General features: G+C 28.6%; 1 protein-coding gene across 5 annotated transcripts in view; it reads right to left on the reverse strand.

The window, feature by feature from the left end:
• Positions 1-3,686: 3,686 nt before the first annotated feature.
• Positions 3,687-27,742, reverse strand: part of LOC145259833 (RNA-binding protein 39-like) — a 138,856-nt gene continuing 114,800 nt past the window's right edge. For all 5 annotated transcript variants that reach the window (XM_080117701.1, XM_080117871.1, XM_080117999.1 and 2 more), the window contains exons 5-13: positions 8,596-8,649; positions 8,174-8,422; positions 7,935-8,052; positions 7,529-7,819; positions 6,845-6,910; positions 5,814-6,018; positions 5,257-5,557; positions 4,371-4,555; positions 3,687-4,219 (exon numbers count right to left, since the gene is read on the reverse strand). In XM_080117701.1, the coding sequence (XP_079973827.1) occupies positions 4,059-4,219; positions 4,371-4,555; positions 5,257-5,557; positions 5,814-6,018; positions 6,845-6,910; positions 7,529-7,819; positions 7,935-8,052; positions 8,174-8,422; positions 8,596-8,649 (1,630 nt within the window). In that variant the 3' untranslated portion in view covers positions 3,687-4,058. The remainder of the gene's footprint in view (positions 4,220-4,370; positions 4,556-5,256; positions 5,558-5,813; positions 6,019-6,844; positions 6,911-7,528; positions 7,820-7,934; positions 8,053-8,173; positions 8,423-8,595; positions 8,650-27,742) is intronic.

A 27,742-nucleotide genomic window follows, 5' to 3' on the forward strand; every position in this document is an offset into this window, starting at 1 on the left:
GTTCTTTGTTTAATTCCAGTCTTATTTTTTGCCCCCTTAAACATAACATACACATATGTAATAAAAATGTACAGCACTCATCTGCTTTTAATAAAATCACCCCAATTATCTCCTTTTCATTCTTTCTGTTTCACTTGTTACTTCTCTTTTCGCAAGAGCGGTGAATTGATACCAACAGTAGTCGCTGAAACAACGTGGTTGCTATGGAAACCAGTTATAAAAACGTCGCTCACCTCCTTACGTTGTTTTACGATTTTCAACACCAGTAAATTCATAACTTGTTTTAATGAACGAAAATTGAAAAAAAAATTTTTTCACAATACAGCTGAGGCGATCTATAAACTGTAAAAAATTTTTGAAATTTAGTCGAAAAATGAGTGAGCAGTGAAGTTTTAAAGCAGTTCTAAATAACTAAAACTGCCACTTTACCATATTTTGACTTGATTACCGTGTTTGAATGATGATATATACACACACACACTCCTATAAATTTGGGGTTTTTGTTTATTGATGTTCAAAACCCCTTTTTTCTATTTATTTAAAAAGAAAATACAACTTTGTTATATATGGGTCGTGGAATTGCATTTATCTGCAAAAGATCTAGCTAATTTGCATATTCTTTTAAACATTCATTTTAACTAATTCTCTCTTAGTTTTTTTCGGTTTTCTTCTTTTGTTAACTATTACATGTAATTATATTCATGCAGATATTCTACATGATTTATACTTGCGTAATATTTGCATGAAAAGGTTATAGTAAACACAAACCTCTTTCTATATATATATATATATATATATATATATATATATATATATATATATATGCATATATATATTTGTTTAAAAAAATTTGCCTACCAAACTGTTGTGAGTTTTTGGTCTACAGACATGAAACTTAATATATAGGGTATTCGAACACATGCAAAACTTTACATTTGGCTTTTAGCTGGAGAAAATCTGTGCAAAAGTGTGAAAATTACAAAAAAATGGAATTTGCCAAATGAAGGTCGAATGACAGCAATTACGAATGTGCATGCATCACGTAATAGCTATTGGTTCGTGTTTTAATTTTTAGCCTTGCAGCAAACATGTCTTCATCGCTCAGGCTAACGTCGGAGTAAAAAGTAAATCATAAGCTAAACATTTTGGTTTCGATTTTCAGTAGTAGCACGCAAGTCTTTTTTTTTTAACTTTTTAAATCATTACTATATATTGGGACCAAGATAATATAATAATAAATATAAAATCTGCATTAATAAAAAATATCATATTTAAGCGTATTTGACCAGGCAGCTTCTAGTATATAAATATACATACATACACACAGTGGCTACAAATTACATAAATTACAGACTAAATTTTATTTGCTAAGTGTTTTATGTGGATCATAGAAGACAAAATATTTAAATTATCTTTGATATCAGTGTTTTTGTTCAATAATTGTTTTAAAATTAAATATCCATCTAAAAGGGGGTATGAATTGTTAGCCTTCACCCCACTCCTACATTTTTTTTTTCTTTTTAATCTTTGGATATCAATTAAGCAAAAGATTATCAATTCATACATTAATTAAAAAATATATATTTTAAGTTTAAGTTTTAGGAATATTTGTGCGTGTGGAGTGCATGACATTTCTCAAAGAATTCTTCACCACTCATTAAAATGTTGTTTTTTTTAGATCTCCAAAATACTAAATCAATTGTTTATTTTATTATTATAATTATTTTTTTTTTTTGGAAAAATTTAAGTCTAATCTGTTTTTAAAGATATATGCAAGTTTAACATAAAATAATCTTTCTTGCTAAAAACTTTCGAAATGTGTTTATAAATTGGATTTTTTTTTATTAAAAAAAGTTGAAAAAGAGATAAGTTTTGTTTAATCAATTGATACTGCAAAGATTTATTTTTTAAACCATTTTATGTTCAAATAAAAAATTAATCACCCCAACACCTTGAATGTCATTGAAAACGTGCCATTTGATATCAAACAAGACTTCTTCCAAGCAGCTATTAAAGCTTACATACAAGATAGAAGCTGAACATTTTAGTGGGGGGGGGGGGGGAGACACATCTCACAAAGTAAGGACTGTATGACAAGCATCTCAAAAACCAGACATTTGCAGGTTACAGCTGGAGGAATAAGCAAAAACTTACCAGTGTGGAATGGTTACCTAAATATGACCCACAAACATTGACCAACCTGCTGGAACTTTCATTAGCTGCTTGTTGCAATCTCCTGAAATAATTTTTTACATTACTCCCTTTCATTATTATGGAACTGTTTTTATGCATGACAACATCCCTCTAACTCTGTCCATGCTACTCAAGTATTCTTAGCCAGCTTAGGCATCTAAGATGAAAAAGAGCTGCTATAGCTGGGTTTTTTTTTCCAGAATTTAAACCAGATTGAAAATTTTGAACTATTATTTAATGAGGGATTTATGGCGACAGACATTAATTTCCCTTAAAAACAACTTTATAGGAAGCCACCGATTCTATGACTATAAACCTTTTAGATGTAATAAACAGTCATATAGGTAAACAAAGTTGTTCAGTAAATTTAATTGTGTTATTGCAAGTTTTTGTTATTAAAGGTTGAAATGATTGTTACTTTGTACATTTATTCCTTATTTACATCAACAAAGGTAAATATTTTCGTTGATTCATTGAAGGCAAAAACGAAAATATTTGAAGAAAGTTTTAAATTTAACTTTTGAAAACAATGTTGGATTCATGTGCAAGATTTTGTCTAAAAAATTTTGAGAAATTCATCCACAGAAAACAAAGAAATCTTTACTTTTATTATCAAACTATTATCGGTGACTAGAGTGTATATAAAAAAAAACTGTTTTCATCAGCAAAAGATTAAGAAACCCAATGTTATTGCAAAAATAAGAACCTGATTGTATAAAATAGCACATTGAAAAGTTTATATAAAAGTTAAAAAATAAGTTTGGTCACAGAATGAACTATTTCATTTCCAAATAATTTAAATCAAACTTTTTCTGAAAAAATACATTTCCTTTACATGGACAGTTAAAAAAATTTTTAAGGAAATCAAAACTAATACATTTATATTACTTAAACATTCGATAAATAGAAAAATAAAAGATACTGAATAAATAAGATGTTAGACTAAATGATCATTTATGCGTATCTTAAAGAAAAAATGGCTTTTCAAAGACTGAACATTCACAATCACTACAGATTCATATGAAACTGGCACAATTGATGCTTTTCTTGATCTGCAAATAGTGTTTGACTATGTACCACAAGAAATTATTTAGTGTGCTGTGTGCATAGCATCCCAGAAGAAGTGGTAAACTTGATCAGATCAAGATGCTTTACAGTGATTTGGGTACAATCAACTGCAATAACATCAAAGGTTTAAAAGCCTACAATTAGATCTATAGTAAAGGTTTATGTGAATGTCATGCTAGTAATTAAAAAAAAAAAAGCTTTATCTGCAATGGCAAGTAATATTAACAATTATTTGTAATAAAAAAAATATTCACATGGATCTCAAATTTATGTTTTTTACAAACTGAGAAATCAGAAAAAGTTTTATTTTTATTAGAATAAATTCAGTTTTACTATCTGTAATCATCATAAATGATAAGTATTATGTATTAAAATGTATAAAAAATAAAATTAAGTTTTAAATAAAATGTAAGAAACAAAAAATGTTTTTTTTTAATGTTCTGTTTTTATTCATTTGTGGCATCATCACATAAAAAAACCCTAATGTTTTTTTTTTACAGTATATTTTTTTTTGCATTATTTTGAAAATCTTATAAATGATAATGATAGGTCATGTTATGGATGAGATGAATGAAAATGGCCATGGAAATGTTCTTTAGGATAACCTCATTTACAACCAAGAGTTTAAGATCAAAAACAAAAAAAAAAAAAGACCTAAAAAGGATGATTTAAAGGAGGAAGAAGCAAACAGTTGTAAAAAAAGAGAAAGGGGAAGGAGCGGAAAAGAAACATGACTGTAAGGAAGGAGAGGAAGGGATGGGGGAAGTTTAGTTTATGACACTGAGGTTAAGCTTGGATCACCGAGCTATGTTTGGGGGCATTCCTGGGAAAAGTGCTGCTCCATAGCTATACTGAAGGGCCTGAGTTGAGGGGAGCAATAGTTGATTCGCGCGAATTGCTCCTGGAAACAATGTATGATAGTTTGGTAATGGAACATAGGCAGCAGTTATCAATTTGCCTGAAAAAGAAAAGAAAATTATTACAACTTCAACATTTGGTCAGGTTTTTAGTAATTTAGCAAAAGTTTATTTTTTAAATGTTTTCTTTCAACATCTTAAATTCGATTTCAAACTAACTTGAGTATTATTCAGAAAAATACCCCAACTTACCTGCAAAGTAACGACCATGTAAAGCATTAACTGATGCAACAGCTGCAGCTATATTTGGACACTTCACATACACATTGCCTTGAACTGCAGCCTTATCAACGTAAATATGCACAACACCACCATGTTTGTTACATTCTTCAATTACATCATCTCGAATTTCTTGATCCCAATTAATTTTGGATTCTCTGCAATAAAAACAGAAGAATATTTAGAATTAAATTTAAAACAGTGGGGGAGTGGGTATTTGCATTTCACTCTTAATAATACTAAATACGTGAACTAATTTGATCAAACTGATTGTCAGTGCATTTTAAAACAAAAATAAATTCATCTTTTTAGTTGAATACTATTAAAAATCTATATACTACCAAAACTTATCTTGTTTGTAACTGTACACACTTTATTAGAAGTTGTGAGGGAAATGGAATGATGTAGGAGAAGGAGAGAGTTGTTTTTTTTTTTTTTTAATGGCATATCGACCTTTTTCAGGTTATTTAATACCAAATCCAGAAATCCAGTAATTTTGGCAAAAGTTTTTATGCGTCAAGTTCTTGATATCTTCAAACATTTATTCATGGTGTTTAGTAGAGAAAAATTATCTTTGGCTTTGCAGAACATGACTGAATCTTGCAAAGGGAAAGGGAAAAAAATTAACATTAACGTTTGGTGAATACAAGTCAAGAAGCTGATATCTTCAGACAGCCTGATCTAGTAGTACCAGCAAGGAAGGTGAGATGGAGTCTATTATGATATGACAATGAAAGTGCAAGAAGGGAGACAGAGAGAGAGAGAGCACTGTGACATTACAATATAAACCTTTTGAAAATTACAAAAGATTTTCACATATTTAATAATAGCCAAATGAGTTACAAAGTGGAGTACTTACGATGAAGGATCAAACATATTAGCTAGCATAAAACATTGAGTTGGAATTGGTGGTCCATTGGCTGCTTGTTGTTGTGCTGGCGGTCCAGTTCCTACTGTAGAATTTGGAGGAGCTATTAATGATGCCGTCACTGCGGCCACAGCTGCAGCAGCAGCAGCATTTACAGGTGTTGGAGTTGTTGGAGAATGTGTTACTGGAGGGGCTGGGGGAGGAGGGGGAGGAGGAGGCGGTGTAGCAGCATCTGTTGACGAGTTAATATTTAAAGCATTTGCTGCATACTGTGGAATTTGGAACCCAGTACCTGAAAAGAAACATGGAACAAAACATTAATACATTACAAATTTAAGTGTCCTATACAGGAAATTATATAGGACTAAATCATTAACTATTAGTTATAATACCATCACCAACTTTAATAAAAGAGTTTACTTAGTTACTCGAAAATATGCATTATTTTTACAGATACTGGAAATAGTTTTTTTTTTTCTTTTTTAAACAAAAATAAGGCCCCTTCCCCCATTTTAATGAAAACCATGAGAAAGATCCACTATACTTGCCTTCTGCTAGTTTTGCCATAAGTTGAAGTCTACCAGTTGCTCCGAGGTCAATCCCAGCTCTATCCATTTCATCACTGTCCAATATTGATACAACCTGATTTTCAGCTGTTCGTTCTGTTACATGTCCAACCTTCATTGGTCTTCCGGCCAATTCAAAGCCATTCAGCTGTTCCAATGCCTTTTTAGCATCTTCAGAATCATGGAACTGAAGTGAAAAAGACAAATATAACTTGATTTCTTTCTGGGTGAGATTTATCACAGAATTTCACATAACTTTAGACGATCAAAAGGATACATTAATTTCAGAGCGGTCTACTAGAAATACTCGAGATATCCCTGACAATTATCTCTATGGTTTTAAAATAGATTTTATAGAAAAATAGTAATTATACACCGCTTGTTTATATAAGCATATATGTTCTCAAATACATGACCCTAGATACTTGGATAAGTATATTTCATTTTGATGAAAGATCAAAATACATTCATGGGAAGGTTGTATTTGTACTAGATATCCATAAAAAGTGAATGCAACTTTGTAAATGAAAAAAATTTAAAAAATAATAAAAATTGTAATATAGGGTTCCGTGCTTGGAGCAGGAGTATACAGAGATTCTCATTGATTCCTGGGAAGCATCAGGTGTATGTCTATATATTTTATGGAAAATTATGTCAATAAAATGTCAGTGCTTATAACAATTATCTCTAAATCAATCAGTATTAAGTCAAGGCCCCACTTCCAAAATTGATTATAACTGTAAAATAAAAAAATAAAAAAATGTAATATGTTATGATCTAGGGGCAAAATGATGTAAGGTTCCACATTCTATTCCATACAATATGCCCTCCTTACTAGTTTTTAATGTAAAGATTATATTAAAATTATATATTTAATTTTTTTTTTAACAATTCAACAATGTAGTAAAAGTAGACTGATGTAATTAAAAAAAAAAATGTGAAACTGAAAATTATACAAAACTTTTTGGATATGAAATAGAAAAAGATCATTAACACAAGTGGAGACTACTCACTGTAATGAACCCATAGCCCTGAAGCCTGCCAGATTCATGGTCTTTAATCAATTTGATGTCATCGATCTAGAAAAAAAATAAAATATCAATTCAATTTTCACACAAACAAACATTATATCATAAATTATTATACTAAATGTAACTTAGTCTGTATTTGTTTCCCAATGGCTTTTTCCTATATACTTTAATAACAAAATACATAAAGTTTTGGAATTAATTTATGAGAAAGATTTTGTTTAAATATTCCACTTAACTGTAATTTATATAAGTTTTCCATCTCTGTATTTCACTCAGTCTATCACTAATCAACCACTAATATTTAACGTCTGAACTTTTAAACATCATGTAATTTACATGTGTCTCTACACACAAGAAATAGATGGCAAAATAATACTTCTATATATTACTGATGATAAAGTAAAGCTATTTTTAGCTATACAAAAAGAATGTCTTAAAGCTATATAACAGTTTTATGAACTTTCAAATGAAATTAAAGTAGAATAGTGGTAGTGGCTGTAACTCGTCACATGTTGAGTACTTTTTTCATGTTAAATACAATAATTTAAACTGTTAAATCAGCATAGTTAATAAAGTGTAATACAAACAAAAACATTTCTAGTGTTTAATTCATTCTGTTTCAAATTATTTTCTAAACTAGAAATAGAAACCGTCATTTCATCTTACCTTTCCGAATGGTTCAAAAATGCCACGCAGCATTTCTTCTGTGATGTTAAAATGTAGAGATCCAACATATAACCGCATCGGACCAGAGTTTCCTTTCTGAAGAGTAGCAGTGGCATTAGCTGCTCTATTCTTTTCGGCTTGAGAAGGCTGCACCATAATCGGCACGCCAAGTAAACGCTGACCAGTCAGTGCCAGAGCTTTATTTACACATTCTACATCAACAAATTCAACATATGCAATGCCTTTAGATCTGCGGGTTTTGTTGTCTGTAATTAATCTAACATCACGAACCTAAAAGATAAAAATAAAACATCATGTAACACACAAAAATACTTTATTTCCAAACATTGAAAGTATTTGTTTTTGCTTCTAATTTCAAACAAATTTTAATAAAATTTTCTCTTACCTTGCCTATGGAGGAGAAAAATTCTTCCAAATCACGTGGTCGAATTCTTGCAGAGAGTTGCATACAGAAAATTGTTCGAGCATCGCGTTCCTCAGGAGAGAGTTCAGGACCTGGTTCCCTATATTAAAATAATTTTTTTTTTTAATCATATCAATATATGACACAGAATAAAGTTTAACAATTAAGATTAATTTGAGATTTTAATACAAATGGGTGATTAAAAAGTTAGTCGTATTTACCGAACAAACTCATATGATCGCATCGGACTCCGACTGGGACTCCGCCTATGCGGTTTTTCTCCACGTCTGTTTTTGTAAGGTGATCGACTTCTGCTGCGCTTTCCTCCATATCTCTCTTTGCTTCTACTACGCCTGTCCCGACTGCGGCTTCGGCTACCTCGTTTTCTCTCACGATCTCTACTACGACGCCTGTCTCGGCTACGACTTCGCCTTTTCTCTCTATCACGTCGACTGCGTCGTTCAGGACTTCTGGCAAAATAAAAAGCAATTTCAACACTACAATTAAACAGAATTGATTAAATATAAACAAATGTCAAAAAGTGGGAAATAATTACAAATACTATTTCATAATTAATATTTTAAAAACCTCAAAATATGTTTAATAAGGATTAAATTACAATACTATTCAATTATAAACTTACCTTCTACGGTCCCGACTTTTACTTCTACTACGCTCTCGACTTCTGCTCCTTTTTCTGAAAAGTTACAAAAATGATAAAAACAAAATATTAGTTTATTTTTCTAAATTTTCCCCTTCATAAAAAAAAACATTTTTAAGTAAACTGATATACTCTGAACAACAGCAATGTATAATCAGCACTTATTTATATTGAAACTCGGGTGATATAGGCAGCTCAAGACAAAACTCATTAATATATTTACTCAGTGAAAAATATTAATATACACTAAAAATTATGGAAACAAACTAAGAATTTTAATAAAAAATTCTATTTATCATTTAGACTTCCTTTGTGTTAAACCAGTGTGGCATAGAAGATTATCTCCCTTCTAATATAAGTCTGTCATTTGGAATTTGTGGACCGAGTAGAAAATTAATAAAAAATTTTTATTTTTTTTAATTAAAAATATACATTGTTTATTTTCCATAATTTTTAGTGTACACTAATATTTTTCACTGATAAGTATATCCATAGGTTTTCTTATTTTAAAGTGCCATATTTCACTTGACTCACTGTATTTGAGCAAATGTTCACTTAGAGAGAATAAAACCCAGAACTAAAAATATATTAATCTTTCATAAAAACAAACTAAATTGCTTTAACTTAAGTTGATTTTAAAAGAACTTCCCATTTGACTACTTCATTGAAACTGTTGGCTCTACATAAAGAAACAAGGTGTAGAGGTCTTAATAAAAGAAAAAGAACAAACTTGAATGCATCAATTTTGGAATCTATAAACCAAACAGAAGCTACTTTTCACGAAGGAAAACATTACAAAAACTAACATGCATATGCCCAATATTTTTTCTAGTAAAAACGTACTGCCAATTGCTGCAAGATTAAAAATAATAGTAAAAATAAATATGATAATAATACACAAATAAATTACATATTTGTGCATAATACCAACCATATAGTACAACTGTGTGTGTGTATATATATATATTTTTTTTGTTGAAAAAGATGTACCATAAAATATGAATATTGTGCATATATTTCACATTATTAAAAATAAACAAACTTAATATTTAGCCACTGTCAGTTTCTTCTCTTAATTTCAGTTTCAAAAGTAATTTTCCAATTTTGGAAGAAAGGTGTTAACTAAACATATTCGGTTAATACATTTCTAGTTGTTAATCATACATCTCTTATGACCTTTACTTTAAAAAAAAAAATCTTTCATAAAAGAAAAAAACACAAAAATTTAAGTATAAACACAGATTATCCAATGAGGAAACCTGAATTGCAAACATTTTTAAAGTAAAAAATCCCTTAAAACAAGACTCATCTTATTTCAAATAAAGTTTTTAAGCTGTGTACAAATTTCTGTTAAAATCCAACACAGCTTCTCTCCTCTTTTCAATTTCTCAGATTATACTGAAGAAAATATGAAATTGATAAAACTGGTGAAAGAATTTTATGCATCCAGGTTAGCATTACTAACACCAATACCTATTCATGTGTTGTTGTTGTTTTTTGTTTTTTTTTTAATTAAAAAGCGGTTATAGTTAGCTAACATACTTCTTAACTTCTGGCGTAGCACTACCAAAAGTGATGACAAGCCAAATCAGATCCTTCGCTTTTTTTCTTTTATGCTTATATTTTCCCTGTGCACACACTTTTTTTTTTTTTTTTTTTTTTTTTATTATTACATATTTGTAATATTTCATTTTTTATTTAATAATGATTGAAAAGTTTTTTTCGGTCTTATTTTAAGTTTTTTTTTTTTTTTTTTTTAAATAGAATTATTGGTATAGAACACTTTTTTGAATCTTTTTAAATAATGAACTATTTAGCTTATGAAGTAATGCCAGCCATGGAATTATGCATCACCAAAACAGTAATGAAAGACTTAGACGAAACTTTGAACATGTTTAGTGTAATGTGATGCTTGGTAAGGTGTGCTTAATAACTAACAAACAAATATGCCAAAAGTGTCCTGATCACAAAGGAGAATGAACAGAATCTCGTCTGCACATAAATTATAAAGGAAAGCAAAAATAGAGTTTTGAACACCAACCCACCCCTAGGGAATGTGGGGTGGGGGTGGAGTTACGTCCCTTTAACACAAAACTCTCGAGTAGTTTTGTGATAATGAGATGTAACTCTTACATCCACAATACTACTATGCAATTTCAAAACAATGTATTTTGATTTTATTTTCAATATTTAAAAAAATATTTTAATGGTATTTTTATTAATACTTAAAAATAATTTAATAGTATTTATATCTATTTAATTTTTAATATTTCAACAAATTTTTACTGGACATAAAGAATACAATTTTCAAGGCCTTTTAAGACATTTTCAAAAAAATTTCCATATTTTCAAGAATTTTTCAAGGTAATAATAGAAATAAGGCCTTTTCAAGGAAAAAGATAAAATTCAAGAACTTTTAAAGTCTGTGCGAACCCTGGAAGGAACTGATTTGGCTTGTCATCACTTCTGGTAGTGCTACGCCGGAAGTTAGGAAGTCAGTTAACCTAAAAAGCATTCACTCAGTATGAAAATGAAAAATTATCTGATATCAAATTTCAAAGCAAAATAGCAGATTTAAATAATTGAGAAAAAGTATAACATAAAAAAGGCTAAAAGTGTTAATATTAGATAATTTTCTTTTTAAATTTTATTTTCAACTTTACTTTAACATTTAGAAACCATTCTTCTACCTTTTATCTTTCAAAATTTACAAACTTTTCTTTCCATATCTTTCATTAACTGAATTCTGTAAAATGTAGAAATAATAATCCAAAAATACAATATGTATTAATGAAAAATGTAAAGTATAGTTGTTTATAAGTGCTGTATATTCACTTAACATTTAGATTTTGTTTCCTCTTTTTGGTACTTTCATATAAAACTAACTACAAATCAACTGGTACAAATTGTACTTATAATCTCCTTAATAGCAAGTAATCATAATTATTAATAAGCTCAACTGCTCTATGCTATGTCAAGCATCAGAGTGAAATCTACAGTAATAAACTTAAAACAGAGCTATTAAACCTGACAGACTTATACAAGACCAGTGGGAGAAAATAACCTTAGTCCAACTCAGTGCCCCTAATGAAGCTGGCTTAAACTAAGCTGAGCAAGAGAAAATAATGAGATAAGATCTAATGTACAACATGAAAAATTGGAATTTTAGGAAGATCTCCATTCCAACCATGCTCATGAAATAAATTAATACCTGATGAATATACAGAGTGAACAAAGTGCAAGAGGAATACAAACCATTGCGCTTAAAGGGACAGTAAAAATTTTAAGATCTCTTGGTTGAAATCTCTGAAAAGTCTTATAAGAGGCTCTATTTCCAGAAAAAAAAAAAAAAAAAAAATTGAATGTCTGTATGTATAAAACAAAGTATTTTCAACACAAATCACATTAAAAGTCTAATATATATATATATATATATATATATATAAGTGAACATGTCTGTGTGTCTATACATTTCCCTACGCAATAACTGTCAACTTTAAGTCTAGAGACTCAAAATTTGATATAAAGGGTAGTGAGATTTGGGAAATCTTTGTAATCCGTTTTTGGCCAGAAATTTGGCTGTTATGGGGTCAAAGTTCAACGATTTCACCTTTGAGAACTTTACTAAACTCCTTCGACAATTTTGGGTATAAACAATTGAAATTTTAGATATAGGTTCCTTGGACATGGATCTAACTTAGCTTGATTTGAGCCAAAAACAATAAATGTTAAGGAGTCATAATAGGGGTCAAAGTTAAAAAAATTGACTTCTTTTCTTTTTTTCTTTCCAAAACAAACACCCGGGCCACGCCGGGCTGAAATGCTAGTATTTATTAGAAAAAGTAAATAAATTTATATATATTAAAAAATTACAAGCCGATATATAAGTATATTTAAAATTTTAAAATATTCAATGCTGTTTTAAGTTATAAAATAGTTAAAGCTTTCACTATACTCTGATATCATTAAAGTCTATTGAATGAAAATATTCTAAAATAAAAGTAATGATGTCACCCTAAAACAAGAATGTTTACAGCTAAATAGCCATTACACTAAACAAGGTGATGAAATCAAAATTACTAAAAATAATAAAGTATTTACAAATTATGTACAAATAATTGAATAGTCTAGTTAAAGATTCATCTCTTGTAAAAGTTACCTGAAATGCTTTTACAAAAGATTTTGTTTAGAATGAGCACCCTTTCTATCTTCAGCAAGGAAGAATGACTAAAATTTTCTCCCTTGTTGTAACAACCATACAACTGAATGGCAAATATACTGCTATAACTGTATGCACCATATGAATGCGCTCACTTTCCTCATGAAAAATATGTTGCACAATTTCGTTTTGTTAGCAAATTTTGAATCAGTCAAATATAAACGTATCCCACCCACCATTTCTTCTTCTTTCCCTCTGATGTTCACCATAACTTTATCACTTTTTGTCATAATCAAAACATTTTTTTTGTTTAATTTGAACTGTTATTAAGTATATAGATACAGTTTTTTATTAATTTAAAAAGAAAAAAAAAACTTCTGTTAAAGTAATCAAGTACCATTAAAAAAAGGAAACACTACAATTTAAGAAACTATATTGAATTTTGTAGGAAATCTAGAAATATCAGTGAAATAATAAATCATTCTAAACTGATATTAAATAAATTCAGATAGAGATGTAAAAGATTTTAAATTCTACAGCCATCTTAACTGACTCAAAGCTTACAAAAATTTAATTTGGGGAAGTGGACAGTTTTAGTTAAAAAAATTAATTGAAATCATAAAAATCCAATTTTTTTTTCATCGAATCTTTATATTAGAAGTATTGATGAAACTTACTATTCTAATGTAAACTGTTTTCTTCTTAATTATACACTCATTTTATATATATGTTCATGTTGTAAAGCAATTATTTGAGTTTAAAATGTATACATTTTAAGAGTCACTGATTCACAGCAGGATAGTTTAACATTTTCAGTATTTAAATGAAAACTTTTTGAATTTGTACATGATTTCAACTAATTTTTTTTTTTAGTAAAAATTGTCTCCCTTTATTAAATATGGTGAGTCAAGGCAAGACGTTAATTGCTAACTTATAAGATTTGATATTCTTTAAAAGAAAAAAAAAAAAAACTTGATTATGTGATTTTTGGAATATATTTTTGTTCTGTGACAGATACATACAGCATACAGATTTCCTTTATTTTTGTTTAAATAGATTGAGACACTTGTGTTCATATAAAATCTTTATTTTAATCATTGAACACACAATTTAAATTTTATGAGTAAGCAATAAGGTAGTCTTCATCTGCCATATTTAATAAAGGGAGACAACTCAAATTGAAATCAAGCCTTATAAAATAGCTATGATTTACTATTAAAATTGATAAAAATTGTAATTAATTTTTTATCTATATAAAAAAATCTGATTAATTTCATTTTTTAAATATGACATTTTCATTTTGTGATAAGTACATACATCAAAGATTTTTAATTAATAGACTGAACTTGCAACAAATATAAAAAATAGAATTCTCATCTTCATATTAAGCAATTACTTTATCAATTTCTTGAATATAGTTTAAATTTTTAGGACGAAAATAATTTCCAATATATTGCCTGTTTTAGATAAAACAGGAAAATTTTTATTAAAATAATGCTTTAAATAATAAAAATAGAAAACTATTAAAACTGAATTTTTACAGCACTAACATACATTGATTTTGAGATTCACAAATTGTTGAAAAGAACTTTCAATTTCCTAAATTTAATAAATACTACTAATAATTTTACTATGGAAAAACGTCTATTAAAAATGTTCCGTCATCTTTGTTTTGGAAAACAAAAATTATTTACTTTCAAACGGTATATTAAAAAAAAATTTTACACATTCGATCAGAAATAAAAGAAATCATCAACTGAATAGATTACAGTTGAAATATTGCAAAGTTGTTTGAAACTGAGCAATCAGTTGAAAATGTTTTATTTTGTAATTGGCTTATAGTATCAGTATGATACTATCATTAATATATTTACATGCTATTACAATTCTGTTTGTGCACAATGTATGACATCATGAAGAGATGATGTTAAGACACTAGGCAAACATTTTATAATGATACAAAAGAATGTGTCAACAGAAGGAATTAATAAAAACATTTCTTTGGGAACTTTGACTTCCCCCTCTTTTCCTTATCCTACACTGTGTCCTTTTAATTGTATATGTGTGTGTGTGTGTTTTTTTTTTTAGAGGGAGGGGGGGTTGCAAAAAAAAAAAAATTATCGAAATAATATTCCAACATGATAAGAGATGAAAAAGGAACAAACCAAATTATATGTTCATCAACGTTTTGTCTATAAAGACTTCCTTATTCACCCCGAGAAAGTCTTGAAATAAAGATGGAACGTTGATAAACATAATTTGATTTGTTCCTTTTTCATCTCTTCATATGTGTATTTGTATATGATTATGTTCCATTTCTTGGACAAAAAGCAGTAAAGCCAAAATGGTATATTTCCAATTAATTCAACTTATTCAATAGAGGCACTATTTTTTTCATATTAGATTTGCAAGATTAACTAATTTGCATATTACTTTTGAAAAAACTCATTTTATTAATTAACTATTGATTGTTATTGTTTTTTAATTCAATGTTTTTAATGATTTTTGTAAATTTTAATATAAGTTTTGTTTCGCAATATCATTTTTATTTTCTGAGCAAATGTTTAGCATTTGTATTCAAACATTCCTTTCTTTCAAGTGACTAGCTTCATTTTTCTAAATCACTGACATCAGGTTTATTTAAAAAAAATAAAATAATCAGTCTTTCTCTCTTTGACTAGCAGTCTTTCTCTCTCCCATTGATTACACCATATTTTGTTATTGAATAGTATCATCAACATAAGTAAATGAGATGTTAACAGAAACTACACTTTAAATTGTTTGTATGAAATAAAAATTTAGATTCAGAACAAGGTTACCAAGAGTGTAGGGAAAATTGGTCATCCTTGATTAAAGTGATAAAAATGTCTGTCCTAAACTTAACTAGAATGATCTCCGTCATCACATACCACATTTACTCTCAGGGATGAGGGGGGGGGGAATTCTACTTATATCTCCAAATTGTAAAAAAACTTAAATGAATACATTTCTTTAGAGAAATTCATTAGATTAAAATAGGAAGTGGAATCTTAGCTAAAAGTTTTTATGATTAAGCATTTAATGAACCCAATCTTTGTTAGAAAACATTTTTACTTACAGACTGTTTGATGCTTATGCAATTTTCAGTGTAAGATATTGCAAAGTTGCATGTGTAATATTACTATTAGTGTCTACTAAACTACACAATCTAGTGCCAAAACTCTGTAGATCTTGTTTATTTGGCACACTGAATAATGAATGTAATAAAGAATTGATTCCATTTACAAAAACAGCTGAAAGATCTTTTATGACACTGTACATGAAGTCAATAATTTTTTAAGAGGATATCATACACTAAAACAAAAGATAAACGTGGCCCTTTAGATCACAGTGGTCAATGACTGTATATATATATTAGCATGGGTACCCAGCGATGCCTGGGTTGACATGAAGTTCCGTTTGAAACACACCTGTATACTAATCATTTTAATCATAGGGAACGTGGGTACCCTCCACAACAAAAATAAAAGAACGGATGAAAACATGTTAATATAATCGCCCAAAAATGAAGTATGTGATACCCTCTCCACCAGATATTTCGGCAGAAGGGCTACAGAGAAGAAACTATTCTGAATATTGAGCACTGGACCCCCCCACCCCCATTAATTAAAAATAAATACAACTTTTGCTTCAATAAAAGTAGCAGTGAATACTCGTGCGATCACAAAAAACAAAAAAAGCTCTACCAAAAATTAATTCCAAAAACAAATGAAATTTTTTGTCATTTTATATTACTAATGTTACCTCACCCCCACAAAATTTGAATTTTCATACTTTGGTATTCGTTCTGTTTATAAAATTGTTAGGTGAAAGTACAGAATGGCGTCATAAAATTAATTAAATTTATCGTTATTTTATGTTTCAAATGTAATTCCTGCCCTCCCACCACAAAAAAAATGTATTTGTCACGTTTTTGCATTAAAATTCAGAAAATATTTGGTACTTGTACAGTTTAATCAAGACATTAAAAAAATGGTGGGATCTTTCTATCGATCCGGTAGATATCTCACTGCTGATGCTATTCTCTATCTATATAAGAGCCAGGTACGTCCAAGGATGGAATACTGTTGCCACATCTGGGCAGGAGCTGCTAGAAAGGACTTGTCCTGCCTTGATAGAGTTCAAAATAGACTTCGTAGCCTCGTAGGAGATGTCCTTTTCTCCCCCTTGCAACCTCTATCTCACAGAAGAGATGTTGCGAGTTTGTCTCTGATGTATCGTTATTTTCATGGAAAGTGTTCGACTGAGCTTCAATCTATGGTCCCCCCCTCGCCAAACTTTCACAAAAAACACTCGTCTAGCTGTAAACACTATCAATAATTTCCCCCACTCTTTATCTGTGCCTAAACCTAAACGTAGATTCCATGAACAAAGCTTCTTTCTTAGAACTGCACGCCTGTGGAATTGTCTTCCGTTTTCCTGCTTTCCGGCTGACTACAATATGATTGTCTTCAAGTCTAAAGTAAATAAGTTCTTGATGAGCCGTTCCATATAAGTTATCAAATTTACCAAATTTTCATTACTAATGATTACTATATTGACCAATTTCTACTGTACACTCTTTAACCCTTATCCTTGAGTGGCCTCTGGGCCTTGATAATGTGGTGATGCCTTTGTAAAAAAAAAAAAAAAAAAAAAAAAAAAAAAATATTGAAAAGATTATATTGCATGTATCCGTTATGGAACGAAGTTCTCTGAAAAACAGCAAAAAAACAATTTGTTATGATACCGAGCAAAAGGTTCGATTTTTAGGAAGAAAAGCTAGTAATAAAGATGGGGAGGGAGTCTCGGCACTTTACACTGAGTTATCTGCCTGTGGCGTGTTTAACAAATTCCATAATGGCTGACTTCAACACGCTCTCATAAGAACGTGTTATTCTGCTGTAAAAAAAAAAAAACTACTCGATCAAATTAAATGAAAAAAAAATTTTTTTTTGGGGGGGGGGTCTTCAGTTCAAAACAGATACGTATAATATAACCCCCCACTCCCCTCAATATTTTCATTTTTTAATGTCTTGATTAAACTGTACAAGTACCAAATATTTAATAACATGCTCCGTTTAAAACAATTTTCCAATTAAACTATCACAGTTATATTCCCTTTGGTTTTCTGGTTTGAAAATAAAACGATTTCAGATAAAATAAATTAAATCAAATATAAATTGAAATTTAAATAAACTAAATAATTAAAAAAAATTTTTAATTAGTACAATTGAAACAAAGCTATTATGTCGAATAAGTAATATCATTGAGCTAATTATTTAAATAGATTTAATTTAATGTGATATGCTAATGACCGTAACTCAATCAATGTAGATGTGGTTTGAAGAATGCTATATATAGAAATTACATATAATATATTATGTCTCTGTTGACAGAAGTATCCTATCATGAATATAATATTTCTTGACCAGGGGAGGTGTACACACATATGGCCTTTATATTTCTTTGGTCATTGGGAGTTGTACACAGACACACACGAACACTACTACTTATATATGAAACTATCTAAACCCAAAGAATCTAGTATACTATTAAAACTATGTGGACTCTGTAATCTTGTATGCTTGTTCAATTGTTTATTGAAGATGCACATTGGATGATGTCACAAAGAAATGTTAGCATAGACTTAAACAGAGTTGAGAGACACCAGACAAATTCTTTATAAGATCACAAAAGGATGATGTATGGTAGGGAGGATTTTATGAGGTTATAAATGCTGAAGTAACAAAAAGGATGATGTCATCTATTAAAACAGAAAAGATGGAAAATCCAGGTTGCATATCTGGACAATGACTGTATATATATTAGATGAACTATCTAAATATGGAGACTTTGCCCTCTGCTTGATATCATCACCTACTTAACCAGATAAAATACATCTGAAAGATCCTGTATAACATTGTTAATGGAGGACTTCTTTTAAGCACATCAGAAAGATTTTTTATATGACATTAAATGATTGAAGTAATAAAAGAATGACGTCATCCATTAAAACAAATAACACGTAATCAAAAAGTTAAGAATCATCCATATAAACCGTTACTCATTGGTCACATGTAATCTATAGTTTTAATGAATGGCGTCATGTGTGTATATATATGTGTGTGTGTGTGTATATATATATGTACACACATACTACACGAGCTGTTTAGACCCAGAGGGCCTAGTAATTGAATGAGAGATTATACATATAATTGTATTTTTGATAATCAGACATCAACTACAAACCACACAAACCAAGGCTGCTATCAACTGGAAATCAAAAACTCACATTTTGTTTTCCTTTGGGCTCTTCATTAAGATACAGAACTACATGGATATGAAGGGGAAACTTTGCCATTAGAACACTATATTGCATACAAGAAAGCTAAACAACTCTTACAAAATATACAGGTATCTTCCAACAATCATCTGTTTACCCCAGTTTACCATTGTAGTAGTTATAGTTTTGTTTCATATGATGCATTAAAATTTTGGCTTTGCATATCGATTTAAAATCCTGTGTTGGGATGTATCCCACGGAAGAGCACAAATGAGAGTGAAACTAAAAATCTATAATTATCTATTTATGGATACCTTAGTATGTGTAGGTTGCTGTGTGTCTTATGGGTAAAAACAATTTTACATGTATAAATTATCTTGTTGGATTTTAAAAGTCAAACCTAAATAAACTGACAAATCAAATTTTACTTCTGACTAATCAATTTTCATTTGTTATTGCTGTACCATTTTATTTTATTTACTAATAATAGTATGTATTATCAAGGCCTAAAGATAATTTCACTACAATTTAAAAAATTACTAAGTTTGATTCATAACTGATATATAAATTCTTTTTAAATAATCACCTAAAAATAAGAATTAGCAAAGGAATAATTTATTTTAGTGATAAATATAATAGTTGTCTACCTTAAAACTAAAATTGTATTTCTTTTTATGTGCAAGTAAAAAAGAATATGTGTAAACAAATAAAATGACTTCATTGTACACTGGCAATGCCGAGTAAGTACAGTTAGTATGTATATGTCATAAAATACACAAACTAATTGAAAATTTAAAAACTACAAGGCCGTCACATGTTACAGTTTGGAAGGGTTTTCAGTGATAACATTTATTTAAAAATCGCCCTTATAATACTTTACTCTTCTTTTTGGCTTGTTTAGTCTTAAGGCATTACTTTTTCATGTAGTACATAAAAAACCCATACCTACGCACCATTTTTTTTTTATAGTAGTCTTGTTTCTAGCTTCATGAGCATTACAGACGGGAAGGATATTTTAAACATTGTTAAACAATGTATAAACTCTATGAATCGTGCCTTTATTTTTTTTGTAAAAATGTGTTTTTCTAAATTTTTATGGAGTCTTCTAATTATTACAATAGACTTTTAGTAAATTTTTATTCATTGAACCCCTGAGAATTAAGGTATTTGTTGTCACGTGTGTCACACATTAGCGTCATGTACGTTACCCTTGCAAAATCTCATTGATTACAAAGTTCCGTGAAGTGGGAAAATACTCAAATTTAGCAACCAATCAGAATAAAGTATTTTCTTAGTTTTTGTCCTAAGTGAATTGGTCATTTGGTTTGGACCACACTATCCCATAAAATTCAAGCTTTATAGCATAAACAATTTTCATCGAAAAGATTTCAAACATACACAGGTAAAAACCTTTATTCATTTTTTCATGTATGTATCATAAACATATATCAAGTAAGTTTTTGAAAACGGTTTGAACGAACACATATATATTAGAATTTTGGAGTAGAAATTTTTCGGACAGCATTCATTCTCCAAGCAGCAGCAGCAAGCACCAATAATCCATGTTGGTGACTTAGTGTAAAAAATCAACAAGGCAAGCTTAGTTTTCCATTCAGTTGATAAAGAAATTTATTTTCTCAACCTTTGAATATTTTAACTTGTGATGAAAAGAAAAATTAAATATTTTAATTGTTTATTTTTCTGTAATGATTTATTTTTTACATTTAAATAAGGACCTATTTAAAATAAAAACATTTCATATCAACAAAGCTGAAAACTACTGGTTGAAATTATCGCCAAATAAAATAATGTATTAGTTTTGTTATAAAATTTGAATTAACTTGATTAAGTACTTTTCATGCAAGTGTCACTAACGTCATGTAAATTCATAACAAAATGTCTGTTTACAAAGTAGTATACAGCAATGCATTACACATTTTTTCATTTTTATTTTTAATTATTTAGAAAACATTACAAGTGTGTTATTATAAAAAGAAAAAGAAAATGTATAATGGCTATTGTATACCTTTTGAACGAAGTTTCTATCTTGATTTATTTTTGTACTAGAAAGCCTCAATTTAATGATGTTCTAACATTTGAATGAAAAGTCACATGTTTTGTTCAAATTTCATGATATATATATATATATATATATATATATAGATATATATATAGTAAATTTAGAAAATATATATGGCAATTATATATGTGTTCAGTAATGTCTTATTTTAGTGTGGATTTTTTTTTAAATGTTCAATTAGAACAAAAGAATTGAATAGAAAGTTAAATTCCTAGTGAAGTTTTATCAATTGTAGATACTGATATAGAAGTATCAGTAATAAAGTATTCCAGAAAAAAATCAATAGTACTAGATAAAGCTTATATAATTGCATACTTGCTCGAGAACGTGATTGGAAGACTGAGTCCATCAGTTCCAGTAGGAATGGTAGATATTGGAAGAAATTAGGATGTTCTCTTATTTTCAACCTAAAATTTCCCAATAAATAAATCTATTTTATAGCATTATATGAATATGTTATTATGTTTAAATCCATTGATTATTGTACATTTTGAAGTGATATTTTGGCATCTAACACACGTGATGTTACATGTGTTAAAAAAATTCAAAGTGTTCTTTCAAGAAGAAGAAAATAGCTAGATTTTTTTTTTCTTGAGGGGTTTAATGAAGAATGAGAGAAAAAAAACGTTGATTAAGTGTTACGTGTGTTACATGGACATAGAGCTGATCTTATGAAAATTTAATGTAAAAATGATTAACAGAAATTCAGGACCTCAATTATTTTGAAATCTATATGTCTCAATCGTGAAAAATATAATTGAACATAATTCTATGTTATTCATTAGTAAAAATAAATGCCTGGAAAATAGGCAATTCTTTCATTTTTTTTACTTCAATAAATAGCCGATGTTTATACCTCAGCACAGACAACACAGAAAAGATCAGAATTGAAATTTTTTTTTTTTTTTGTAGTTTAGGGTGTTATCTTTCAGAAAAAACATAATGCTAGAAAATATTGAATTTAAAATTCTTTGATTTTGGAGCACTTTCCATGGAATGAGCCTGCAAACAACATCATAATATGAGTCATCAAGTGTACTAAATGATTGAAAGAGCAAATAAAACTACCAAATTTCCATCAATAACGATTACTATAGTGTCCAATTTCTACTGTACACTCTTTAACCCTTATCCTCGAATGGCATCAAGGCCTTGATAAGTGGTGATGTCTATGTGTAAAAAAAATAAATAAATAAAAAAAAATTGCAGTATATATTTAACAATTATGAATTTTGTTTAATCATCTAATTATCTGTTTGGGGGAAAAAAAAAAAAAAAAAAAAAAAAACTTTATTTACCAGATACTATAGCAATAAGCATTATGAAAAGTCCTTTGTTCAAAATGTAAACCATCAAGCTGTAAGCAATAAAAAAAAAAAATCATGCTGTCATCAAAAACATTTTATAATAGACCATAATCAATTGCACCAACGGATTATGTCGTTTAAGAAAATACTAAAAACCTTGTCTAGATGCCAGTTAAGATTTAACATTTTGACTGCAAATAGCAAAACAGCAAATACTTGATCGAATGCTTTAGAAATTCAACATGGTTATCGGATCAACCAACCACCAAAATTCAATTTAAACATGAATCACTAAGTTTCAGTACATTCCATAAATTTTTTTAAAAATTACTTTTAATCAAATCCAGTTTTAAAAATGGATCAATGATCAACCGTTGTGTTTTAAATGAAATTTTTTTTCTCTCTTTATAAAAATCTTTTCAATAGATCTTTCAAGTATGGCTTCATAACATAATATTAGGGTTTCAATTTAGTATAAGTGGAGACAGCTACTTTAGCTTCAGTTTGGTTTATGGCATAACTATACCTTTTCAATATTTAATACCAAAAAGAATACTTTTTGTGCACAATTCATTGAACAGAAATTGCTTTTTTTTTTTTTTTTGTATCTGTCAGACATTGAGGGCACACAATATGCCTTTCCCAATGGTTTTAGAAAATAAATAAATGAATTAAAAGATGAAATAGAGTTTGAACTCTGTATCTGATTTCATAGTCCTGGTTAGTTTCAATTATGCTGATTATAACTCACTTTATTTAGCTTTATATGCCATCATGTTAACAAAAACTATTGAAAAATAATTGCATTGACAATCTCAGTCAAAAACAAAGAAAATTTAATGGAAAATGATTTTTTAAAACAAACTGCCACTAGTTACCTACTATCAGATACACATAACCCAGTTTAAAGAATGTTTAAAAAGAAAGTTTCCTTAATTGAAAGTGAAGCTAAAATTCTAGAAAAAAATGTTTAAGAAAGAAAATACACACACACACACACACACAGATCTCTTATAAGTAATGTTCGGATTAATTTTTAAATCTTCCTTTTGAAATAAAAAGTTAAAATTAAATGTCAAAAATTACTGAACCTTTACTTCAAGAACAATTCAAATATTCCTTTTAAATGCTAGTGTTACTCTATTAAATAAACCTATTATACAAAATAACATTGGCTAATTACCATTTCTTTTGGAATAGAAGTTAAGTCGGTTGCTTTTTTTTTTTTTCCATTTTCTTTCTTTGAAGATTATAACGTTGGGTATGGGGAAGCCAGATCTTTTTAGTATCCTCTTTGTTCCCTCAAGTGCAATTGTCTGGATCTGTTTTGCACTTGGTTCACCAGGAATATTAGTTAGGTAGGACTTCAGGTTCTTCATAAGCCCTGTAGCACCTATAATAACTGGTATGATTAATATCTACCCATGTTTGGATTTTTTTGTGTCTTTAGAATTAAAAGTTTTTAAATAAAATAATATCAAATCACTATCATATAGTTGTTTACAGGTAAAATGGTAACAGCTATCATCCATCACTAACCATATTACCTCCTTGGAGACTAGATAGTTTTATATCTACTTAAGATCTACAATTTGCCTTCACTCAGTGTGGAACACAATTCAGAAAATAAGGTACTAACTGAATAAACAAAGTACAAGGTAAATTCAAGCAGACATGTTCAGCACACCATGTCATATGAAAAGTGAAACCTGGATCATGTAAACTCATACAGGAACATAGATGCAACTCTCACTTTACTATTACAAATGTCTTTTTGGAATCTGATAGTATCACATACTGGATTAAACTTGTGTTGTCGCATGCCAGGTCCCCAACATATACTTTATACTTGGACTTGTTTGCCAAAAGATATCCTATATGGACAGTTCGAGTGAGAGATGACCAAGATTTCCAAATCTATGTAGAATTCACTCCATGTCAGATAAATCTGTAGGAGTAAGGGATACCAGATGGCTTGTAACATTTTTTCAAACTGATAAATACAGGTTGTTGATTGCATTACCTAGTTGCATAGTATTTATAAGGGTATTGTAAATGAAGAGATAAAATCTAAGACCTGCTTCATTAATCTTTGCAAACCAGGTCCATTTTCACTATTTATCAACTCAGTTTACATAAAATATATTACATATCAAGCACACAAAAAAAAAAATGGATTGAATAACAATTACTAACAAACACACACACATACTTTCTTGAATAAAAATTATCAAATAAGAAAAAACTTAATTCTTTTATGAAATGCAAAATTGTATAAAAATTATCTTTTAAATCCAGTAAAAAATTGCCTTCCATCATTATATAGTAATTGTGACAAAAACAAAGTTTGAAGAAAATTAAAAGATTTAGATAAAGCTCATTGCCATGAGGGAACATAATTCTAAAATTATATTTTCAATTGTTTTTTTACATGTAAAGAATTTTTTTTTTTAAATTCTATGTAAGTGTATTTATCTAGTATTAGTGCACCATTAAAAAATTAATACATTTTTAAAATACATAATCACAATTAAATTTACTTAAAAAGAAATTTTTTTTGTTAATGACAGAAAAAATGCTATGAAGAAAATATGACAAATTGCTATAAAAGTATTCTAAATGATTGTGTAGAATTTTCAGTCTAAAATGAGTAACAGCAGAACTGCGAATATTATGATTATAGCAACATGCAATTATTTTGCATCATATGCACTTTATGTAAAATTTAATGGTAAAATATTCCAAAATATTTTTATCCCTCACTAGTAGGACCCATGTTTTGGCATTGTTTGTAAAAACAGAAGAAACCAAGAATTGTAACTACTCCAAAAATAAATTAACTAGAAAAACTTTATCCTAAATCATAAGACTTTATCTAGGATTTAAAAAAAATTCTGAATGAGGGAAGAGTTAGGAGCCAGCTTGGATGCTTATTCGTGGTGTTAGAGTGCCTGCACTTAATTTAATAAAATGGTTGACTTATGTACAAACTGAAATATTGTAGTAGATTTTCATTTCGTAATGAAATTATTGTAGGGGTGGGGATACTGACTTGTTTGCTTGGCAACAGTTATAGATTTTTATATATATATATATATATATATATATAATCAATTGTGAGAGGTACAATGTAAAACTGATCTGTAAGCCCCAGAAGTAGATTGACCTGAAAAGAATCTGAAAGACTTAACCTAAACTGGTAATTTTCTCATTACAATCTAAAAATATTTGTAGATAGAACTGTAACAAAGCATTAAATTAGAAAACAATAATCAACAGTGAATTAATAAAATTTCTTTTTACAAAGCAATAGGTAAAGTACATCAATCGTATTGACATGCTCAGAATATTAAATAGCTCAAGTTGTTCTATTTCATATATCTGTTGGAGTTTCAATATCAATACATTAAAAGAACTGTTAAAAATAACACATTTTCATGGACGTTTTGAGTGGACATTTATAAATTGATGGTTTCACTATCAAACATTGTTAAATTATGAATTCAAAGATTGACTTAACAAGTTAAAGAGAAATAATTTCTAAAAGCACTTATAAGAATATTCCCAATTAGCCAAATTGAAAAAAAGTTTTTAAGCTTCTCAAATTTGTAAAATTTTATTTCCATTCAGTCATGCCTACCACCAAGCTTTAAATAAGTCTGATTAAAAATATGTATTTTGTGATTCTGTTAAATAATTTAAAAATAATTTTTAGTACATAATTTATATTTTAGCATTACATTTCCATAACATACTGAAATAACTACAATATCAGAAGGTACCTAAATTTCTTTCCCACCCACCCTCCCACCCCCCAAAAAAAAGCGAATTGATGCTACTATGTATGATAATAATCTCAAATACTTTGAAAAACACAAAAATTAAAACAAACACAGAAAAGCTAGAATTATGTAATTTACAATTTAACATAACTGAAAAGGTTTAAAATTTTTCAAATCTGTATGAATATCATTTAAAATAAGATGTGATTTTGAAAGAAATATTTGTAACAATTGTGAAAATTATTTAAAATGTATTTTTTTCTGATCTCAAATGATAGAGAGAATTTGATGATCAAATCAAAATTGCTTTGGAGGAATTTTTTCTATGTATTTACACATTGCTATCTTTTGAGCCAGTAATAGAGTTCACTATAATTTTCTCCATTCTTTTAATATATATAAAAAAAATTAATATAAAAGGTAAGATAATATATTTGAAATAGCAAAAAGTAACCCAGAGAAAATTACCTTTCCTTCCAAATTTGTTAACATTTTATTTTTATTTTCATAATCACCAAAATCATTTGAAAAATAATCAAATATTAAAGAAAGTAGAAAGTTGGGTTTACTTTTGACAACTTTGTAACTCTTGCTTTCCTTATTTTGTTCTTTAGTCCTCATATTCCATGAGCTATATTTCTGACAAAGAGGGAAGAATTACTGTTTTGTAGGTAAGAATCTATTTCATCTAACACTTATCATTGGCAAGTTTTTTTTTACCATGATGTAGTATTTATTTTATTTTCTCTCTCTCTCTCTCTCTCTCTCTCTCTCTCTCTCTTTGCATTAAGTGGCATCATACATTGTCTGGAGTGATTTTCATTGAATATATATATATATATATATATATATATATATATAGCACAAAAATAGCACAAGAAAACTTAAAATTTATATTTGTCATTTAAAGTTATGCAGTATATCTTTTACAGATGGATCTCTTAAATATAGTCCTGTAATGATGTAGTGACTTATAATTTTATAAATATATATGACCATAATGGCTGTTCAGCCAATTATTAAGAGATCTTTTCATATTTAATCTATAACTATCTCAGTCAAAAGTTCTCTTCCTGCAATCCATTACACCATAAAGAAACAATGAAGAAAGAGTCAATTCTTTAATTGAAACTGTGCATTGAATCACTATGATAATTCAATGGTAAAAAAAATATATATTGAATTAGATTTTCCGATTAGAAATACAAAAATTTTAACCTTAAAAAGTATGATTTATTTTTTTTTTTGTATGTTTGCAACACAAACTTTATAAATTCTAATATTCTTATTGACTATTTTATTTTAGTCATGTAAATTATTTCAAATTCAATGTGTTTTGGTTTTTTTTTTAAATCTCTTATGCAACATTTTTTAAAATTTTATTTCAACAATTACAAGTTACCTTTCTAAATATTTTTTTTAAAAATTTATTTAAACTCAATATCAGTAAACAGACTCACGGGCAACATTAGTTGAGGCCAGCTAGTTTCAAATATT

Source organism: Euprymna scolopes, chromosome 1 (genome assembly GCF_053919585.1).
Source record: "Euprymna scolopes isolate OS-2025 chromosome 1, ASM5391958v1, whole genome shotgun sequence".
In the NCBI taxonomy this organism is placed as follows: Eukaryota; Metazoa; Mollusca; class Cephalopoda; order Sepiida; family Sepiolidae; genus Euprymna; species Euprymna scolopes.